The 22,596-nt window shown below is 39.2% G+C and overlaps 3 protein-coding genes across 3 annotated transcripts; 2 read left to right on the top strand and 1 right to left on the bottom strand.

Annotated features, from left to right (window-relative positions):
- The first annotated feature begins 926 nt into the window (after window positions 1–926).
- LOC110749194 (Pentatricopeptide repeat (PPR) superfamily protein) lies at window positions 927–3,530 on the top strand. Its single transcript, XM_021949241.2, has 2 exons — window positions 927–3,067; window positions 3,157–3,530. Exon 1 carries the CDS (start codon window positions 1,152–1,154, stop codon window positions 2,937–2,939), a length of 1,788 nt encoding a protein of 595 aa, XP_021804933.1. The 5' UTR covers window positions 927–1,151; the 3' UTR covers window positions 2,940–3,067; window positions 3,157–3,530.
- Window positions 3,531–4,634: 1,104 nt separating this feature from the next.
- On the bottom strand, window positions 4,635–6,919 carry LOC110749196 (thiol protease aleurain). Its single transcript, XM_021949243.2, has 8 exons — window positions 6,618–6,919; window positions 6,365–6,486; window positions 6,100–6,215; window positions 5,929–6,002; window positions 5,563–5,827; window positions 5,281–5,412; window positions 5,033–5,168; window positions 4,635–4,946 (listed from the first exon to the last, which is right to left on the bottom strand). The coding sequence occupies exons 1-8, from the start codon at window positions 6,809–6,811 to the stop codon at window positions 4,909–4,911; spliced, it is 1,077 nt and encodes a 358-aa protein (XP_021804935.1). The 5' UTR covers window positions 6,812–6,919; the 3' UTR covers window positions 4,635–4,908.
- A 9,408-nt stretch (window positions 6,920–16,327) lies between these two features.
- On the top strand, window positions 16,328–18,579 carry RIPK (Protein kinase superfamily protein). The gene is made up of 5 exons (XM_021949242.2): window positions 16,328–17,058; window positions 17,151–17,286; window positions 17,376–17,512; window positions 17,613–17,736; window positions 17,854–18,579. The coding sequence occupies exons 1-5, from the start codon at window positions 16,675–16,677 to the stop codon at window positions 18,408–18,410; spliced, it is 1,338 nt and encodes a 445-aa protein (XP_021804934.2). The 5' UTR covers window positions 16,328–16,674; the 3' UTR covers window positions 18,411–18,579.
- The last annotated feature ends 4,017 nt before the right edge of the window (window positions 18,580–22,596 follow it).

Raw genomic sequence — 22,596 nt, 5'->3', positions numbered from 1 at the left:
CATATACATGTATATACATGTATAGATGTATATTACAATATATATAATATATTGTAAAATACATATATATATATATATATATTATAAAATACATATATATATATATATATATGTATGTATTATACCCATGTATATATTATAATATACATATATACACCTATATACACATATATTATATATGTATAATGTATATATATATATATATATATATGTTATACATAAATATATAAAATATACATATATACATGGGTATAATACATATATATATATATATATATATGTATTTTATAATATAATATATATATATATATGTATTTTATAATATAATATATATATATGTATTTTATAATATATATATACATGTATATACATGTATGTGTACATATATATATATATATATATACATACATAATATATGTATTTATACATATATACATATACATAGGTAGTTTTGAAATAAAAAATAAAAAATCTAGTCCTAGTCCAAGCGTACACCAAACGCATGATAAGTGTTATCCAACTTAGACCAAGCCAAGCCAAGCCAAGACAGTCCCTAAGCATAGTCCATGCCAAGACAGTCCCGTGTACCAAACGAGCCCATAGTTTTAAAACCGACCAATTCAAGGAGACCTTATAAAATTGGTCAAATTCTTCAATTCCATCATGTTTTGAGCACAAAATTTGACATAAAGTGATAAATCGACAAACTACAGAAACCAAAATTAACTTTTTACCAATTAAAACTATGCGAATAAAATTGACAAAATTAAAATTACGACACTAAAGTGTTAAATCATGACAAACAACATGGACCAAAATTAACTTTTTGCCTATTGTTTAAGTATCAAAGCATTGGGCTTAATATTTGGGCCCAAAGAGCCACAGCCTAAGTCTCAAAGATGGGTAATGTTACCTTAACTGGTCGGTGAGACAAGCTCCAACAAAAATCCCCAGTGATAAACCCTAAGGCAGAGCCATCACAGCTTCAGAAAAATGAGCCAAATTTCAGGCTTTCTGCATCATCCTCCATTTCTGGTTTTTGGGTTTTCCTTCATTTCATCTTTTATGAATTGCTCCGATTAATTTCACCCTAACTTGTCAATGAGGGTTTGGATTGCTATGCTGACATTGTTGGGTTTTTCGTCATCTCCATGAAGACTAAGGATCCGAATCCAAAACCCAATTCGATTTCCGGGCGACCTGTAAGAAAACCTGGTCAAACGAATCAAACCCAGACAAGGATTGTCATTAAAAATATCTACGAGAGCAGAGCTGAGACAAGTGATGGCGTGGCGGTGCAGATGACCCTCTTGTTCTTCACAGCCCGTCCCACCTTTTGGGTTCGAGCCTCCAAGATCGCCATTTCCCATTTCCACAGTCTTGCCCATGGAGGAGCTCGACCTCAAATAGAGGTAATATCAAACCCAGAGGCTTGGTTTGTTAAGGTTGTTTGCACTCTCTTTGTTCGCTCGCATGCTTTGGATTCTTACTTGGGTTATCTTAGTAAGAACTTGACGCCTTCTATTGCTTTCGAGGTTATTAGGCGGCTCAACAATCCGAAACTGGGGTTGAAGTTCTTTGAGCTTAGTAGGCTCAGTTTGAGTGTTAACCATGGTGTATGGACGTACAATTTTCTTTTGAGGTCTCTATGTCAAATTGGTCTTCAAGATTCTGCTAAGTTGGTGTTTGATTACATGAGGAGTGACGTTCATACGCCTGATGATTCGATTGTAGAACTATTGGTATCATCCTATGCCCAAATGGGCAAGTTAGATAACGCTGTGAAACTTCTTGATGAGGTTCACTGGGGTGAGGTTAGATTGTCTCCTTTTGTGTACAATAACTTGTTCAATGTGTTGGTTAAGCAGAATAAAGTAGAGGAGGCTGTTTGCTTATTTAGAAAGCATATGGGTTCGCATTGTCGTCCAGATAGTTGGACTTTCAATATTCTAATTGGAGGTTTATGCCGAATTGGAGAAATTGATAAGGCTTTTGAGTTTTTCAGTGATATGGAGAGTTTTGGTTGTTTCCCTGATATCGTTACATATAACACACTAATTAGTGGACTTTGTAGGGCTAATAAGGTAGATAGAGGGTGTCGTTTACTCAAGGAGGTTCAGTCAAGAATCGAACTTTCACCGGATGTTATAACTTTTACGTCAGTCATATCAGGCTACTGCAAATTGGGTAAGATGGAGGAGGCCTCTGTTCTTTTTGATGAGATGAATAATTCTGGAGTTGGACCAACTTCTGTTACTTTTAATGCATTGATTGATGGATTTGGTAAGTCTGGTAACATGATTTCTGCACTTGCTATGTATGAGAAAATGCTCTTTCATGGTTATCATCCGGATGTTATAACCTTCACTTCCCTAATTGATGGCTATTGTCGAGCTGGGAAACTGAGTCAGGGATTAAAGCTTTGGCAAGAGATGAATGCAAAAAATGTATCTCCAAGTGCATATACGTTCTCTGTCCTTATTAATGCTTTGTGCAAGGAGAATAGAATACAGGAGGCGCGTGAGTTTCTGAGGCAATTGAAGTGGAGTAATGTCATTCCACGACCTTTTATATATAACCCTGTGATAGATGGATTTTGTAAGGCTGGCAATGTTGATGAGGCAAACCTAATTGTGGCAGAGATGGAGGAGAAGAGATGTAGCCCTGATAAAGTGACATTTACCATTCTCATACTCGGGAATTGTATGAAAGGGAGAATGTCAGAGGCAATTAACAACTTTAAAAGGATGTTGGCAATTGGATGTGCCCCAGACAACATCACTGCAGATTCTTTGATATCTTGCCTCATGAAGGCTGGGATGCCTAATCAAGCCCATCACATTAAGACAATTGCATATAAGGATCTGAATTTGGGTATGTCACCTTCACAAAGAGCTGATCATTTGAGAGCAAATGCAAAAATTACAGTGGCTGTTTGATTGAAGCTCTACCACGAAAGTGGAATTGGAACACTGCTTGCAGTGGTTGGACAAGATCCTCCCACAATGGTAGTTCAAGTATCAGAATGAAGCACGGGCAGTTTGTGACACAAATGAGTCGCCAACTAGTAAGTGCTTTGCCCATGTTCATTTTTAGTCGAGACTGTATATTAGCCTTGCTATACAACTTTTGCTCAACGATACAATTCTTCGATAGGCCAGCCCTACACTCCGCAAGGTTATACTTGTTCATGTTCCGGCTTATCAGCCACCATGGATCTAGTGTCATGGCAAGGCAAAGGGAAGTGGGAGGGAGGAATTACAGAGCTTCATAAGCTGAACAAATCACTTCGCATAGAATAATTTTTGTGCATGCTTGTCCATGTTAATTACTTCAAACGTATCAGCAAGTGCCTATGTCATAATTGATTTGCTCGTCTCGTTTCATATTGATGGCATGCAAATGATTCTTCTAAATTATGAAAATCATTGCCACCAGCACCGAGGATGCTTTGCCGCATTACCCGAGAAGTTGCTGTTGTATGAATTTCATTCCATTGAATCTAATACCTCACAAAATATGTACTCTCAGCTATTTCTTTTCTTTTTGGCTTTTAAGTTTAGATTCACGGTGCAGTGTTGTCAGTTCTGGATTTAAACTTTGAGCAATACATAAATTGGAAGAAGTGAAATAAAGGATTAAAGTTAACCATGACAACGGAAGCCTAATGAAAGGAATTTTTATTATAAAATAAATTAAAGAAAAAGATGATGGATCTCCCAATAGGGTTTCCTAGAATTGGTGATTCTGTTTGAAGCCAAAAATCAGAATTTTAGGGTTTAGGGCAACCTCCTCCGGAGGGCAGATACAAATTAAAATTATACACTGATGGCTGTAGATTTGAGGATGGTGCCATTGGAGCTGGGGCGTTGTCAGAGATTACTCTGGTGCTTGGGTTGGTGGCTTCTCTGCAAACATGGGCTTTGGGCAAGTTCTGCAAGCTGAATTATGGGCTCTTTACCATGGAATTGTTTTGGCGTGCCACAAGGAATGGTTCCCACTTGATATTGAATATGATTCTCAAATTGTTGTGCAAATACTTTCTTCAAAGTTGGAGGAAGAGCATCCATATTACAGTTTGGTGACTAGCTGCCAGAAGATGCTTAGGTCCAAAGATTGCAGTATTTCTCATAAATATAGAGAAGAAAATTGCCTTGCGGATAAATTGGTAGCTCTGAGCTCAAAACTAGATTTGGGGTGTTGTTTTTGAGAGGGTGTGCTTGAAGGGTTTGGACATTATCTACCGGAAGACTTGTAGGGTTGCTAGACCTAGAAGTTTGTTTATGTAGTTTTGTTTATGAGCTTCGGCTCCCTTAGAACCAAAAAAAAAAAAATCCGAACTTTATCATGCCAAAGGAAAAAAATATATATATAGATATCAGAATTTTACAACTTATTGGCCGGCCGAGCTTTGATTCTAACGATCTAAGTTGCTTGCGATGGTGGGAACTTGACTTTGTTGTTCTTGCGACCCTTCATCTTAAAAGGAAAAATAAATTTAAATGAGAAAAGCAAAGTCTGTCAGTCATACTTCGCAATAATCTAGATGGGTATTATCGTGAGGAAACATGAACATCACCCTAATTTACTTTTCTAAAGGATTAAATTCCATGACATATAAACAGCATCAAGCATTAAATTAAACAATACTAGATTGATATCTTTTGGTGTAGTGGCAAGATAATTTAAACAGAGGTCTTTGTTGCTTATCATTACACTGGCCGTAAATAAGTAAAGTCTTGTATCTTATTTTGTGCAGCAAGACTGAAACATTACAATCACCATAAAAAAATAACCCTTCTTCATCTTCAAGCTGGAAACCTACTACTCCATCAGTACAACATCCCAGACTGAAACAAGACGAATTTTGTATTACATATCCACAGCAAGGCCACCAATTCTTCCGATTCAAGCAACAATCGGGTACGATGCACATGTTGCAACACCTGCAATCCAGATCATCGAAATCAGTAAGACTCTGCACTTAAATTCCCAGCCAAGAACATAATCCAAAGTTAACCGGAAAACTTACCGCACATGTTCTTCCCAAACTCCATCTTAAAGTAGCCATTGTCACCCCAGCTTTCTCCCCAAGAGTTCTTGATGAGCCAGAAGGGGACACCGCCTTCTTCTCCATACCCAACTGCAAGAACAGCATGGTTCACATCCTGACAAACAAAAGATAGGAGATCAATTAGGTTAACATTTTACTTAATTTGATAAATAAGCATAGATTAAGGCTACTCTACCTCATTCACCTAATCTGAAATTAAAACTCACCATGGGACTCCTGCCACAAGTGTCACTGGTGTAGACTCCAGATTTGTAAAATCGGAAACTTTGGACCACCTGAAAGGCGACGCTGACTGGACGCACAAACGCAACTGCATGCTTTAGTTCTTGTTCATCACCCTGCATAATTTTCCCTATAACAATTAGAAGCTGCGCTCCTTCAACTTAAAACATCTCAAAAGTACTTATATCAACTAATTTCAGTCGGATTAGCGTGTCGAAATAACAAGTTCTTTAATTTTTCTTTTTTCATTCCTACTAGGCTCTTACCAGGGTAATATTGACAGAGTCGAGCACTTGGACACCAACATTTTCAGCTGAAAATTTGCACGCCCCGTCGGTTCCAACGTAAGGATATGCAGCCTCGGTGTCGAGACCGCCATTGTATTTGATGTACTCAAAAGCTTGAGATGGCAACCCACCATTGCAGCCAAAGTTATTGAAAGCTCCAGCACAATCCACAAGCTGCTGCTCAGAGAGAGAGATTTGCTTTCCGAATGCCTGCACATAAGCTGCCTCAAGAGCCCCAGTGGTGCTGCAGCAGCCACCACATATTTATGTTAACACTAGAAGCACATAATTAGCACACATTTCATTTACCTATGATCTAAAAGTACTTAAGCTAATTAAACTAACCTGAATGTCCAGCAAGATCCACAGTGACCTTGGTCTTTAACTGGGGTCACTATGCCTTCTTCTCTCCAGTTTTTCTGTACACACACGGAAACAAATATAATAAAAGAATTTGAGACCTGGGTCTTGGCTGTCCATTAAAAAAGAAGAAGAAAGCTTAAGCTTTCAGTATACCGATTCAGGAAGAACGGCATCAGTGAGCTTGTGGCTGCCCTTTGTGGTGGCAGAGCAGTTCTGGGCAGCTCCCAACCTCTGCCTTCTGAACTCTTCCCAACTCCAATCAGCAAACCCTGAAGCGTCATCGATTCATCGACGCAACCACACAATCAAAACCCAAATCCCAAAATATTACTCTATTCTCTTTATTTTATTTTATTATTATTATTATGAACTAAAAACAGAGTAAAAATTGAAAAGGGTGGCTTTAGAATATTATTACGATTGACAGCAAGAGTGTAAGGCAAGCCCTTCTTGTTTGTGGATCGAATCAGCTTCTTATTCTCCGAGAAAATCTCATACCGCAGCTTCATCTCCTCCACGCTCTCATACTTCTTCCCGTACCTTCATTAACACAAACAAAAACAAAGTTAATTAACTAAAACGACAGCTCATGACTTCAGAAACGAATTCAATCTCTGTTTTGATCGGACGGTCATGAGGGACGGAGTGCTGGGTGTGGGAGGCCCACTCACCGGTGAGCGAAGCGGGCGAAGTGGAGGGCGCAGCGAGAGTTGCCGAGGACTTGGACGACTTGCTGCTCCAGCTCACGGAGGCCGTCCGACACCAATCTGATGGGGTTGGACTCGTCGAAGCTCGATGTTGCTGCGCTGCAGCTGATCGCCACCAGGACCAAGGCGGCGGACAAGACCAGCGTCACGCGAGCCATTGTTGTTGTTCTCCGACAACCGTGGTATGTTGGAGGAGAGAAGATCGATGGAGATTCTTGTTATTGAATATCTGAGGTCACGAGGGTCTCTCTGGGGCTGGGAGTGCACTGATTGGGCTTCTTATTGTACGAAGCTACCCAATCAACAGTTGCCACGTTACTGTGGCTGCGGGTACCTTGGGCAATTCCATACGTATGTGGTAATTTACTTTACTTTGGCATGCTTTTAGGCTTCTGGTCCCGTTGTCGATGACGTACGGCATGACCTGAAGCTTTTTGAGCCGTCTCTGTTTAACGCTTGTATCGCAAACGCATTTTCCCTTTTTTATTTATTTATAGTTTTGTTTACTTTACGTTTGAAACATGAATATTGCATTTTGATTTACCAATTCACAAAACAATCACGATAAAACTATCGAATATCTCGTTATAAAATTACAGAAATGCTTAAAGGTGATTTACAATATTATTAGATATCTTATGAAGTGAATCTAAGACTAAATCTAGTCTGATTTTGTTCGTGCGGACTTTAATTGGACACCGAACTAACGTAACATCATAATTTGAAATGAATGGTTAAGTTTAAAGCTTTAAATTAGTTACGTAACTGAACCAAACTGATTCATTTAGTGGCCAGTTTGGTTTGGTGTTATATGTCAAAGAGAAATTTATAGATGATGTCAAATTTGAATGTGCTAGAGATTTTAGTTTTGGTATTAAATGACTGATATCAATGTGCATGTTGAAATATGATAGTAAATTGTGATAATCAAATTTATTTTTTTTTAAATAAAATTAATATAGGCAGGTTTTCAATAGACCAAACCGAGTTGAACTCAATCAAACCAAACTAATTGTTGTTGAATTCAATTTACACTATTTTAGTGTAAAAACCAAATCAATGGGGCAGATTTTTAAAGATGTTATATGTCTCTTACAACAAGTCCCCAAATTTATTTTCCAATTTGCTCCTACAGAAGCCAATAATGTTGCACATAGATTGGCAAGGTTTGGTTTGGTTAAGGAGTATTCTTTGTTTTGGATAGAAGTACCTCTGACTTTATTCAGGACGTCCTGTTAGTTGATTCTATGAATCTAAGTCAAGCTCCATAATCCCCCATTTTATATCTCTTGATTTTCAATAAAGGTTGTCCGTGCTTCCTTTTGGGAAAATAAAATTACCAAATTACCCTTAAATGAAGGTACCAATTTGAAGATATTTATGTAAATAATGACGACTTGCCTAACTGCTCTCTCTCCCTCTCTACGCTCAATAATTGAAGCAGTTAAACATTTGTTTGTTTTTATTGTCAAATTGATGGAATCCTGCCTGTTTGTATTTGGTGCTTTGTTTGCACCCTGGTTTTATTCAAGTACCAGTTTGTCCACAAAAAATAATAATAATAATAATAATAATAATATATATACCACCATCACTATTTTGTCCATCTTCAAAGAAGAGCCATTGATTTTACCAAAAAAAAGAAGATATGGGACATCATGAAAATGATGTTGGATAGTAAAACAAACCAATGGTATGAAATATCAATGAGAATTGGGCCCAACAAAAGGGATTGGACAACCAGTGAGGACCTACAAAATAAATATGTATCGAGACGTCATTAAAATTTCTAAAATTCCCAAGACTTTTCAGTTTTCTAGGTGTTTTCATATAAGTGATCGGATATCGAAATCAATCGACCAATTTCTATTCTACCTAAATCCTTATCACAGAAAATGTTGTCATGCATGATGCATTTTACACATCGGTGTCAATTATAAAAACAATCTTTTAAGCAATTACAGACATTGACGAAAATGTCAATATTTGAAAATGTAAGTGAATTAGATATTTTATATGATTTATGTGGCCAATTTTTTTCCTTCTTTTTTATTCACCATAACTTGTAGCAATGAGAGTTTGAACGAAATAAGTGTTCTATCACTCGAGTTGAAACTTTCTATATGTCATTCACTTCTTCTTCTTTTTTTCTTATGAATCACAGCAATTGGGTAGTGGGGCACTTTTCCTGGGATTCGAATGGATGAAAAAGAGGAGGGACCTCACCATTGAGGTAAACCCCTCGGTCATATGTTATTCACTCTTAAACCTTCATGAAATTAATTTGTCACCAAAGAAGGAAAATTATGAAGAAAAAAATAGCGTGGTACTTAGTACTTCCTCACATACCAATATCTAAACATGTAGATGGATTTTTTAAAATAATTTTTGTAAATATCTCGAAGATAATTATTTTCAACCACTAAATAAAATGATTTGAATACATCCATTAATTCTTTGGTTTTTGGTGCATGAATTCATCCCTCTATTTCTTCAGTCTAGATTCATCGACATGCGCTTTTTGTCCATTAGTTGGTTTGAAATTAACATATGGTTTGGTGACCAGAGAATCTTCATTATCTTGGACCATTAGAGCATCTCCACCCACAAGGGCTAAGTCTAAGGCAATGGCAAGCAAGGGCTGCCACTATTCACTTGAATAGTGTCAGCCTTTGCATTTGTGGTTCCACCCACAAGGGCTAAGTCTAGGGCAAGTCTAAGGCAAGAAAGGAAAAAAATATTATGCAACAAAATATAAACAATTTAGAAAGTGAATAAAATTGTTATGTATTTATAGGGTGTTGGCGCTAAATCTTGAATAGATAGAGATGAGTGCAACTTACAAGTGGGATGGACGATCAAGAGATCGATTGGGTGTTGGATGCCGATTCTTCCTGTCCTTGGATGCTGATCCTGAATAGAAGATAAGCGAAGCTCGTAAAGTCTATGGAACCGGTGTGGAACCAGCCTAAGACCCTCCGATGCTCGAGTAAGATTGTTTTTAAGAGCTCTTGCTGTTGACTATATAGTAGTATAAAAGTCAAGCTGAAAAGTCTTACCCCTTTGTTGATGGTGAAGGGGTGTATTTATAGAGGGCATTTGGGATGCTTGTGGTGTTCATTTCCGATGTGGGACTCGTGGGAGGGCCCTGTGAGGTTGACACGAGTCCTTAGATATTTTGGGCGGGTGCTTCAAGGCTGATTATGTACAATCGGTATGGGGTGCCGATTGTAGACGAGCTGGGCCTGTATCGGTTGTTTGCAGCTTTGAGACAATGTCATCGGTAGCCGATTCCGATTGTTCGAGGCCTTGGGTACTTGGGTGAGCTTCTCTGATCCACGTGTCGTTGTATGAGTGGAGGGTCAGATATGGTACAAACAGTAGTCCCCCAAGTTGCCGATTGAGAAGCTTCTCGGTTGGGGACTTGAATATGTCTTCGGCATTCTGACCCGGGCTCGATGGTCTCATTGTTGCCGATGTGGTATGTAGTCCCCCAAGTGCCCGAACGAGCGAGCTTGGAAAGAGACGGCATGATGTGCCGATGGCCGAAGGCTGAAGCTGATGGCTGAAGCTGATGGCCGAAGGCGGATGGCCGAAGGCTGAAGCTGATGGCCGAAGCTGATGGCCGAAGGCTGATGGCCGAAGCTGATGGCCGAAGCTGATGGCCGAAGGCTGATGGCCGAAGCTGATGGCCGACGCTGATGGCTTTGAGAAAAGGCGCTGGAGAAGTGTCTCCTAGAAGGTGCCGTTCGGCATGGCTGAAGCTGATGGCCGTTGGCTGATGGCCGAAGGCTGAAGCTGATGGCCGAAGCTGATGGCCGAAGGCTGAAGCTGATGGCCGAAGCTGATGGCCGAAGGCTGATGGCTTTGAGAAAAGGCGCTGGAGAAGTGTCTCCTAGAAGGTGCCGTTCGGCATGGCTGAAGCTGATGCTGAAGGCTGATGCTGAATCATTGGGGGGATGTGAAGACATCGCACGCGCCGAATGATGATGGGTGCCGAAGGCCAAAGGCAGATGCCGAATCATTGGGGGGATGTGAAGACATCGCACGCGCCGAATGATGATGGGTGCCGAAGGCCAAAGGCAGATGCTGAATCATTGGGGGGATGTGAAGACATCGCACGCGCCAAATGATGATGGGTGCCGAAGGCCGATGGTAAATGCCGAATCATTGGGGGGATGTGAAAACATCGCACGCGCCAAATGATGATGGGTGCCGAAGGCCAAAGGCAGATGCCGAATCATTGGGGGGATGTGAAGACATCGCACACGCCGAATGATGCAAGGGCGCCGTAAGCCGAAGGCAGATACCGAATCATTGGGGGGATGTGAAGACATCGCACGCGCCGAATGATGCAAGGGCGCCGAAGGCCGAAGGCAGATACCGAATCATTGGGGGGATGTGAAGACATCGCACGCGCCGAATGATGCAAGGGCGCCGAAGGCCGAAGGCAGATACCGAATCATTGGGGGGATGTGAAGACATCGCACACGCCGAATGATGCAAAGGCGCCGTAGGCCGAAGGCAGATGCCGGATCATTGGGGGGATGTGAAGACATCGCACGCGCCGAATGATGCAAGGGTGCCGAAGGCCGATTGTAGGAGGTGCCGAGGGCATGGCTCAAAAGGGTGCCGAGAGCACTCGTGAAGGAGAACGACATAGCGTTTTGTGTCGTTTCCCACAGACGGCGCCAATCTGTTGGCGCTAAATCTTGAATAGATAGAGATGAGTGCAACTTACAAGTGGGATGGACGATCAAGTGATCGATTGGGTGTTGGATGCCGATTCTTCCTGTCCTTGGATGCTGATCCTGAATAGAAGATAAGCGAAGCTCGTAAAGTCTATGGAACCGGTGTGGAACCAGCCTAAGACCCTCCGATGCTCGAGTAAGATTGTTTTTAAGAGCTCTTGCTGTTGATTATATAGTAGTATAAAAGTCAAGCTGAAAAGTCTTACCCCTTTGTTGATGGTGAAGGGGTGTATTTATAGAGGGCATTTGGGATGCTTGTGGTGTTCATTTCCGATGTGGGACTCGTGGGAGGGCCCTGTGAGGTTGACACGAGTCCTTAGATATTTTGGGCGGGTGCTTCAAGGCTGATTATGTACAATCGGTATGGGGTGCCGATTGTAGACGAGCTGGGCCTGTATCGGTTGTTTGCAGCTTTGAGACAATGTCATCGGTAGCCGATGCCGATTGTTCGAGGCCTTGGGTACTTGGGTGAGCTTCTCTGATCCACGTGTCGTTGTATGAGTGGAGGGTCAGATATGGTACAAACATAGGGAAAGCATCTATAATTTTTTGGTATTTAGAAAAAAAATTTGAAAATTTTTTGGATATTTTTTGAATTTTTTAAAATATTTTTTTGCTCGCTGACATCAGCGTGACGTCAGCATGACGTCACAAAACTCGGTTTGAAGCCCAGGCAAAACCTGCCCCTGGGCTTGCCCGGGCTGGTGGGACCCACGCCAAACCGGGCTGCAGGCTGCAGCGCTGGAGCTGCTTGGGCTTGCGAGGGGGGCCTTTTGCCCGGTTCTTCTCCTGCGCTAGAGATGCTCTTAGAATATTCAAAATCCTGCTGATAGAATTATCGTTTTTAGTGTAATAATTTTTTTTTAAGGATTTCTTTTTATTGAAATGGGCGATAATATATTAAACTCACACACACTATATGAATGTTATAATTCAAACTCAGGACATTGTCTAAAGGAACAATTGCTCCAAACTAGCACACACTAGCGAGTCCTTTGTTAATATAACTTTGTTTGTTCGGTGAAATTTTTTGAATTTGTTAAAAGTTCGTTTCTCGTTCTAAATTTACATGATTTTTTTTTCTATGATACAAAATTCACTCCACTAATCTACTTCCAAGGAATACAACGAAATTAGGAATCAAACAAAACATCTTTGTCTTCATAAGGAGAAGAGATGCCATGAGACTATAAATAATCCAATTTTTGGTAAGCAGATTTTTGGTTGATATTATTTTATCATACGGATCTTGGACCTCAGCCTCTCTGACGATCCAAAGTGGTCCTATGTTTCCATTCACCAAGAACCCAACATAAACAAAGCCCATATTTTATCTTCATTATCAAACCTTGCATGAAGCCCAACCATGCGCTTTGGGCCCTCCTATGTTTCCATTCACCAAGAATCCATAGATGTGATAAGTGTACCAACCACATCTCCTTGTCATTATCGTTCCCGAGTTATGCTACACTTATCACATTTTTATCTCATATTTCTATACCACATGATGTGGCATGTCCATATCATATGACCACATCAATTAAATCAATAAAATGTATTTTAATAAAGAAAGTTTAATTAGCAGTTTTTTTAAAAGTGTTAATAAATTATAAAAGAAAAGAAAATGTTAAATATTTTTAATTAATGTGGTTGTCCACCTCATCTGCCACATAAAGTGATATGAGAATGTGGTATACAAATATAATAATAGTAGTATTATTCTTTCATCCCCAATCCCAATAAGTTGGTGAGTGACCTGAGAATTCATACTTGGAGACGAGACAATTGATGTCATGCATACTTCTAAACAACCCATAATTTCTCCATCATTCAAAGTGTAAAACTCAGAAAGATAATGTTATGTTAACATCACTCACACTCGAAATTCTAATAAATTTCCCCTCCTCCTTTTCATCCTCTACTTGGGCAGAAAGGCATGGAGTGGACCGTTCTTGCACACAAAGGTATACATACAAAACCTACGTACACATTACAAATTCGCTGACTGCTCACACGGTTTAGAACGTGACACAACACACACCAAGAGACCAAATGAAGCTTTGTATATATTTCTTTCGAACCAAAAAACAAAAACCTATGTAAGTGTTTCTTCAAAAGAAAAGAAAAGAAGAAAGAAAACAAATAAAGAAATGCTAGTGGATGGTTGACTTTTGACTCCGACACAGTTTCACTGCGTGTTGATTATATAGTTCCTATAAACACACTCATAATATACATATAGATTTTCTCATATGCGGACGTTATTACACTGCGTGTTGATTATATAGTTCCTATAAACACACTCATAATATTCATATAGATTTTCTCATATGCGGACGTTATTACACTGCGTGTTGATTATATAGTTCCTATAAACACACTCATAATATACATATAGATTTTCTCATATGCGGACGTTATTACACTGCGTGTTGATTATATAGTTCCTATAAACACACTCATAATATACATATAGATTTTCTCATATGCGGACGTTATTACAGATACGTAATATGAGATTCTGTTGCCTAACAAAATCAAAGTTTGGGTTGCAGCACACGTATGTGTTTATATGCAGCATGCCCTTAATTTGTACTCGGTTTCATTGAAAAAGTCAGACTTCAAATATTAGGCAATAACTGCATGCACTGAGTCTCTGGTTGTTGAACTGATGGCCAAATTTAACATGCTTACCATAATCCCACAGGGCCTGTGACGATATCATAAACCGACCATCGACCCACTACTAATTATTATTCCATTATTAGGTGCTTCATTATATCTTTTTATATATTTTGTTTTCTGTGTAGTTTTTTTATTTTCAAGAATATTAGGGTTTTGGAAACTTCGAGAAGAAAATGATAATGATCATCATGAAGTCAATGAAATATGCATAACTGCATACGATTTCAAGAATTTGATTTGTGTTTTGGTTGTCTGGTAAAAACCCATTTCCAAAGAGAAGGTAGGGGCAGTTGTAGTTTGATGTTTGATTGAATATTTGCTGTCCACATTATTCTAAATTCTAATTCTTGACCATTTGAAAAATTAACATATTATTTTCGTATTTGCTCACGTGATTATTATACATTATATGTTTAGTGTGTGGATGCATGAATGAGCACTATTGTTAAAGACTTGATTAAAATTTGAAGGTCAGTATTAACTTATTAATTAAATAGGATTAACCAGGGGAAGTGGGCATTAATTTATCATGATTAGCTGCCTTCATCTTTTGAGGGACACATGGGTTGATCATTGCCTAGGGGAGGAGGCTTAGGGTTAGGGCAGCAAGACTGTCTTATTTATCACAAATTTGGATTAATTTTATTTGCTTCTAGTTGCTAAATGCTAGAATGCCTTAATTTTGATATTAAATCGCTCTGTTATTGTATTGGTCCTTTGTGGCAAGTGACTTTTTTAGTTGAATTATGAATGCAATTTTAGAATTTTTATAATAAAAAAAATGCTAGCTGCACCCATGAGGTCACTAGTTGGAGATTATAAACTAGGTTTTCAAAATTTAAAAAAAAATATATAATTACTTACACAATAAATTAAATATTTAATTAGCAGCTAATTGCACTTATGAGACAGGTGTTACCTTTAAGGGTGATGGTGAACGCACACATTTGGTTAGTTTAATGAGGAAAAACCCTCCAATAAAAACCTTATTTTTTACGCATTGACTTCAATTCAAACATCTTTTCCCTTTATTTTTACTGATACAAAAGTCAAAGAAGATCAACTTTTTATGAATCAAAACCAGCTTTAATAATCTCGTATTCATGCTTTCCAAGTTTCTGATGATGAAAAGCCAATGACATATTCTTTCTGGTCCCAAAAGACGACAATGCCCATTGACTTTCATAAAGTGACGACAGAAATAATGTCCCCCACACCTCTAATCCCTCTTCCCTTGTGACATCTTGTATTAATCAGTTTAAAAACACTTGTTTAAAACAAGATTAACAAAGTCATTAGCTTAATGCTACGCTATGACACCTCAACCACCCCACAAGAGGACCCCACCTTTGATCTCGATAAGGTCAACATAAACAATCATGACCATCTATCTGATCTGCCCAAACTCCATAAAAACCAGATGGTTATCTAATTGGATTGATATTAAACTTTTGTGCTCACTTTCTGCCTTAGGGTGACGCACTGATGAGGGTTTGGTAATGCTTTTTGGGGGAAAAATGCATTTTCTTCAAGTCCAATGTTCTGGAAGCTAAGCTCTATTGCAACTAGACCAACCTCTTTTTTTTTCCTCACAAAGTCTAAATTCTAAACTACTAGGAAACTCAATTTCATACCTTATCTAGTGTGAAACAGCTGAATTTTTCTTTGTTTTTCTTGCGAAGTTTTCAATATACTAGCTGGATTGCTTTTGTTTTTTTTGGGACCTTTTCTTCCTCTGCGGCTTTGTTAATTTTCAGAAAAGGATATTATAAGGGTGCTAATGCTTTACAATCCATCATCCCACCCAATTACAGAAAACAAATGAGTCATTAAAAAACTAAAAGAATTCATTCTTAATTGTAATTTTTTTAAAGAGTATAAGCGATAATCTAAACTAAATGGAATGATGATTTCTCACACACACAACTAAGATGCTATGAGGGTTCGAAATTGAGACCTCTTGTCTGTAGGTCAATGCCCTTTTCCATTGGGCTAGACCATATTGGCTCTTAATTGTAATTTTTAATCATACATTCAAAAGCACACAGTGTTCCTTTGTTTTTTTCTATTATTTTCAGCCTCATGGTTAAAAGTCAGGGGTCAAGGAGAGGGTAACCGTGTCATTTTAGTCTTAGAACCAACTATGTGGACTAAGGACTTATTGTCCCCATTTATAAAATAATAAAGTAATGCCTAAATCTGCAATCTATAAATATATAACAAGGTGGAAAAATTCCATGTTGTATAGATAGAGTGATGCAGAGAATGTCACAGAAACTATAGAAAATTTCAAAAGGGTTGATAGAAAGAAGTTGCGGACCTCTTTCTCTATGTTTGGTTTGGAGGGCAGTTGGTGATTTTGAATATTAGGCCTTGTCCTCTCCTTTAAAGTCTTCCATATCATTTCTCATTGGCACCATCTCTTCTCATTTCTTCTAACCAAGTTCTTTCATTCTTCAAAAACCCAAAAACTTCACCCTAAAACAAGAAGAAGAAGAAGAAGAAGAAGAACAACAACAACAACAAACTTGTGCAAACATTTCAGTCTGGGAAATCCTCACTAGTTTGAAGCATTTTCATTAAGAATGGCAGTCAAGAAACTCACATGGAGATCCATTGTCCCATATTGCTACAAGTCTGAGCGCCCATCATCAAGGGCTAGCAAGAAAGTGGTAGCAAAACAGACCTCATTCCAGAGGCTTTCTCTATCTGATTTGAGCAATCCAAGCTCAACATTTTCAGAGGACCTCTCCATATCTCTAGCAGGGTCTAATCTTCACATCTTTACACTCGGGGAGCTAAAGGTGATCACACAGAGCTTCTCCTCCAGCAACTTTCTCGGTGAAGGCGGGTTTGGACCGGTGCACAAAGGGTTCATTGATGACAAGCTTAGGCCTGGTTTGACAGCCCAGCCTGTGGCTGTCAAGCTCTTGGACTTGGATGGTTCTCAAGGCCATAGGGAGTGGCTGGTGAGTGCTTTTTGAACAATATTTTCTCATTATATTTACCTGGGTTTTCCATAAATCCTCTGTTTTGATGATTCTGATTTCTTTTTCTACAGACTGAGGTGATCTTTCTTGGACAACTGAGGCATCCACACCTTGTGAAGCTGATAGGCTATTGCTGTGAAGATGAACATAGGCTACTGGTGTATGAATACATGCCAAGAGGCAGCTTAGAGAACCAGCTATTTAGAAGTATGTTTAACTTTCCGTACAACTAAATTTTGCATTTCTAGAAGCTTTCAAATTTTCAGATAACTAATGCCTCTTTTCTTGTTGTACAGGATATTCAGTATCACTGCCATGGTCAACAAGAATGAAAATTGCGCTTGGAGCCGCAAAGGGCCTCGCCTTCCTCCATGAAGCAGAGAAACCAGTTATCTATCGTGACTTCAAAGCTTCAAACATCTTGTTGGACTCCGTGAGTATAAAATTAATCTGTTTACTTTTTTTCCTAGGAATAGGTTTTTTTTGTTCCTTTTGTTAATTAGTCAAAATGCTTATATTCTTTTAATTTCCAGGATTATACTCCCAAGCTCTCAGATTTTGGTCTCGCAAAAGATGGTCCAGAAGGAGATGACACACATGTTTCTACAAGAGTCATGGGCACACAAGGCTATGCTGCTCCTGAATACATCATGACAGGTACTTATTGTTCATACAATTTAAATTCAACCCAATTCAGAATAATCTTCAAATACTTCATCAATCAAATTTGGATTAGTTTGCTAAACTTGTTCTGTGGAATTGAATTGTTTTCAGGTCACTTGACAGCAATGAGTGATGTGTATAGCTTTGGAGTGGTACTCTTGGAGCTTTTAACAGGAAGGAGATCTGTGGACAAGAACAGACCTCACAGAGAGCAGAACCTAGTAGAGTGGGCAAAACCTATGCTGAAGGAACCCCGAAAACTTAGCCGAATCATGGACCCGAGACTAGAAGGCCAATACTCCGAAATAGGGGCCAGAATGGCTGCTGCATTGGCTTACCAATGCATCAGCCACCGGCCAAAACAAAGACCAAAAATCAGTGATGTGGTCAAGATCTTAGAGCCCCTCAAGGATTTTGATGACATTCCCATTGCCTTTGTGTACACAGTTCCTACCGAATCCGATTCGATTAAAGATGTAAAAGAAGGTGATGCACAGAAGGAATTGAAGAAGAAGAACAACCACCATCAGCAAAATCATCAAGGCCATAAGCATCATCAGCTAAAATCACCAAAGTCTCCACATTATTACTCAGAGAATATGGTGCACCAAAACCATAGAAATAATGGTTTAAAATCTCCCTTGCACCAGAGAGGCAGGGGAATATAGAGTAAAGATTAGCATACATGTAAATCAATCATACCATTCAAATCCACAGTGTAAAATGTAAATAGAGATATGTCAAAGTTGCCTTGGCTGGCTGCATATGGTGTAAACTAGCACCACTCTGATCAAGTGTAACAATTCTTGTGAGAGAGGACATGTTAATTTTCTGAAATTTTTGGGCCAACCATGATAGTTTTTTTTTATTTCTTTCAACTTAAAAAAACTTTATCTTTTTGTATATTCATTTGGGTACAAAACAGTAAGAAAAAAAAAAAAGCAAAATTCAAAATGTGGGGCAATCACAATTCACAATCTATGCTGAGCCAAAAGCAGATTCCCATTTTCAACACTGTCAAATACAGCTAAGCAGAGTGACTGTATTCAAAACAACGCGGAGAAGAAAACCATGGAAGACTCATTGGTGAGGTGACATTGAAAAGCATCTGTCACTTTAAATAATTTAAATTCAACCCATAGTTTGATTTGCGAAAAATGACAAACACAAGGTGGCTATATGCGAATCAAGATCGGAGGCCAATGGTTTGAGCTAGAAACAAAAAACACTGCAAGTTTCCTTGTCCACTGGCCTCTGATCTTCACATGCATGATTTGCTTTCATGGATGCAAGACCAAACCTAGTGTGTATAACATAATAGGTATGAATCTCAATCACCAATGACAATGAGTCATGCAATGATTGGATTTTGGTGATATTTTGTGGAAGTCCACTGTTAATGCATCATTAAGAATAAAGAATGTAATGGGGGAGGCTACAACAAGCGGCAGTGGTAGTGGCAGCCTCCCAATAATTGAAGATCATTAGGTCACATCACACTGGGATTGGGATGCCTCATAACGTGCTTCATTCATCATCTTCTGTTGGCCTGCCCCCAGCCAAAAAATAACGCATGCTAAGCCAAACTCAATCTCAAATTCAATTCTTAGAAGAGAAATCAGAGATATGGTGGAGGAAAATTGAACCTAGGACTTATTATGCATGAATAAATATTCTTAATCACGTGAGTTACAAGTCCCTGCACCAATATTTAAGCTTATGATCTCATCCAACATGTCTCACGGGACTGGAAAAAATTTCATCACTTGTTATTAGGAGGCCTAGGCTATAAAACGGCATGTCGTTTTTTTTTACCATCATATAAAGGTGGCCTGTTGTTGGGCCTGATGCTGGGCGGCTTAACCAGCACTAGGTGGCAAACACAAAGACGTGGTTGTGTTAAAGGAGACGCACAATAGGTAGACACGAAATTAATCCAGCTCTGCAACTTCCTTGCCAACCCAACATATGAAATCTCCATGATTTCCTTTCATAGCCTTGGCTCTCATTTAGAATACAGAATTAGAGGGGGGATCAATGTTATTAAATCATGAAAATAATTAATTAAGCAAAGGGAATTTAGAATGTCAACCTTGATCCTTTGTTGTTGGAACCAGAAACTCAGGTGGAACAAAAACCCATCCAAACGCATTATAAAATTGATGCCGTTTTATTACGGGGATAAGGGTGGGTGTGTTTTTATTTTTATTTTTATATTTATACGAGCGATAGTATAAATTACTCTAAAATAATCTAATTTACTGATTTATGGAAAATGAGATTTTGAACTTAGGTAAGGGTCTTAAGATAGTTGATATTCATCTTCATTCACCAACTGGAAATAGCTAGCTCATGTATGAAATGTTCAAAAGCTACCTGGATCATGAGGCCTAGGCCTTAGCACTAGGTGACTAACCTATTTTCTAATTATTCTTGTACCAGCTTAGCTATAAAATTGATGCCATTGACTTGTTACGGGGATAAGGTAAGGTGTTTTTTTTTGTTTTTTTTGTTTTTTGTTTTTCAATAAAAAAAAATGATACCGATAGTCTAAATTACTTTAAATTAATCAAATTTACAGGTATAAGGGTCCTAAGATAGTTGATATTCATGCTTCATTTTCATTCACCAACTGGAAATAGCTCATGTATCAAATCTTCAAGAGCTAGATCATGAGGCCTTAGCACTAGGACTTCAATTACAAGGGATTAGGCAAGATTAGCTCCTCAGTATTGGTTATCGGATGCACAAACATTCACCACCCTCGAAGAGGGGACCAACACATTTCGGGAGCCCTCCGCCCATCCCCTTGATCATAATTTTATTAACAAGAAACATAAAGAAATACAAGAACAACAGGGGGACCAAACCAAAACATTGCAAAAAAGAAAGGCACAACAACTTGCTGACCTAAGAGACCAAAACTTTGAAAGAGTAAACAAAAAGAGACTAAGTAAAACGGTGATTAGGCATGCCCAACCAGTCTCGATGACAGAAAGACAAAATAAAAGAAGGTGCAGTGTGCCACCATGTAAAATCAAAGCCTAAAGCATCGTGATTTGCCAAAGCGTCAGCTGAATGATTACCCTCATGAAAGATATGAGAAATCTTAAAGGACATGCATTGGAGACGATGCAAACAATTCTGCCAAGGGACCAAATGAGGAGAGTGAAAGAATTGAGTAACTACAACAAATCAGTTTCAATCCAAATATTATGCCAAGCAGCCAAGCAAGCTCAGTGACCTTAATTACAGCTAAAACTTTAGCATGAGCTGCACTATGGGCATCTAAATTGGAGCAAAATGCCCCAAGAACACGGCGTTGATAATCTCGAAACACACCACCACTACCTGCTTTACTAGAGTCACTTTTGCGAGCACCATCATTATTAATTTTGACATAACCAAAAGAAGGAAATGTCACATAATCTCAATAATTTTGGGAATGGGGCTGGGGGGTGACAGCGCACCCCAAAGGAACGAATAGTACACAAATCATGCACCTTATTTGATCACCAGAGAAGTAGGCACGCACATGATTAATAATGGTAGACAAGAAACTGTAGCACCAGGACTTCATTGTCTCTTTCCATAATTGGTCATATGTGTGGGGCATTTGGCGAGTTTTTCAATCACTCACTCATCTCCCCCAATAATCTATCATGATCTTTGGTTGTCTGTTTGATTTGCTGGGACATCAGCTGTGGTGGTTTTACCTCTGTGCGAGTACCATCAATTGTCTTTCGGCTGCCTGTTCATTTTCTGGATACCTAATTGATATGTGGCAACATATGATAAAGTTTGATCACAAAATCTAAGCATTGGTAATGATTTATATTATAGAATAAATCATGTTGTGTTGATCCGACACTGTATAGTTATTGTCAACACACACACCTTACATGTCGATATTTTTCATAATTTAGTCACCTAGAATTCCAAAAGATCACCACATTAGGTTGCATTGCATGGTTCTCTTTCCTTTTTTTTTTTTTTTTTTTTTTTTTTGAAACGAAACGATTATATTGATTGGGTAAATGACTTAGTACAGAGAATCTTCCACCAAAGCATCAGTAATGATCACAGGAGGTTCCCATGACCACGTGGAAGCTGAGGTCAGTGTTAAAGATAGTTGTGCTAGTCTAAAGGCCACTTTGTTGGCCATTCTAGAGATATGCGTAAAGGAACTGTTAGGCAAAAGCGCAAGGATCGCTTTGCAGTCCTCCACCAAAGCACCAATTGAGGAAGTATCCGCCGTTGTGCGACTCAACGATTGGACAAACTCCAGAGCATCACACTCCATCTGCAAGTGATTAAAGTTCCTATCACTAGCAAATTGTAAAGCCTCCCTAAAGGCAAGGGCCTCAGCATGTGCCGGTGATGAAACCCAGGGGAAAAAACAAGCTTTTGCAGCAACAAAAACTCCATCCTCATTCCTCGCCACTAAGCCACCACCACCAGACCCATTATGGGCTCTAAAGGTACCTTTCACGTTGATCTTGATGACCCCAACAGGAGGTTTTTGCCACTTTGCATGAATCCCAAATGAAACTTTGGTAGGGGGTTGGTGCAGCCTCTGAAAGTCATCGAGTAGCCGCATAGTCCCTTCCACCAGCTCACCCTGGCTTCTCCGCTTACCCTGCCAAACCACGTTATTCCTTTCATTCCAGACAGCCCAAGCCAACATCAAGGCCATTGCCGTTACTTGTGGCTTCCAGCTCAGAAGGATATGCTCAACCCAACCCTTGAGATCGGTCATTGGGGTAAGCTGGAAGTCCAGCTGGAGAGGGCAGTTCTTCCACATCACTGAAGAATAAGAGCAGTTAAACAGGATGTGGCTTAAGGATTCCACCT

This window comes from Prunus avium, chromosome 7, assembly GCF_965620075.1.
Source record: "Prunus avium chromosome 7, drPruAviu1.hap1.1, whole genome shotgun sequence".
NCBI classification, from domain to species: Eukaryota; Viridiplantae; Streptophyta; class Magnoliopsida; order Rosales; family Rosaceae; genus Prunus; species Prunus avium.
This window is presented reverse-complemented; position numbering and strand designations above follow the sequence as displayed.

Coding starts and splice junctions, on each gene's coding strand:
- LOC110749196 (XM_021949243.2), bottom strand. CDS start 6,811: ATGGCTCGCGTGACGCTGGTCTTGTCCGCCGCCTTGGTCCTGGTGGCG. Junction 5,828..5,928: donor GGATCTTGCTGGACATTCAG/GTTAGTTTAATT, acceptor TGGCTGCTGCAG/CACCACTGGGGCTCTTGAGG. Junction 5,413..5,562: donor ACTCTGTCAATATTACCCTG/GTAAGAGCCTAG, acceptor AAAATTATGCAG/GGTGATGAACAAGAACTAAA.
- RIPK (XM_021949242.2), top strand. CDS start 16,675: ATGGCAGTCAAGAAACTCACATGGAGATCCATTGTCCCATATTGCTAC. Junction 17,287..17,375: donor AGAGAACCAGCTATTTAGAA/GTATGTTTAACT, acceptor CTTGTTGTACAG/GATATTCAGTATCACTGCCA. Junction 17,737..17,853: donor TCCTGAATACATCATGACAG/GTACTTATTGTT, acceptor AATTGTTTTCAG/GTCACTTGACAGCAATGAGT.
- LOC110749194 (XM_021949241.2), top strand. CDS start 1,152: ATGAAGACTAAGGATCCGAATCCAAAACCCAATTCGATTTCCGGGCGA.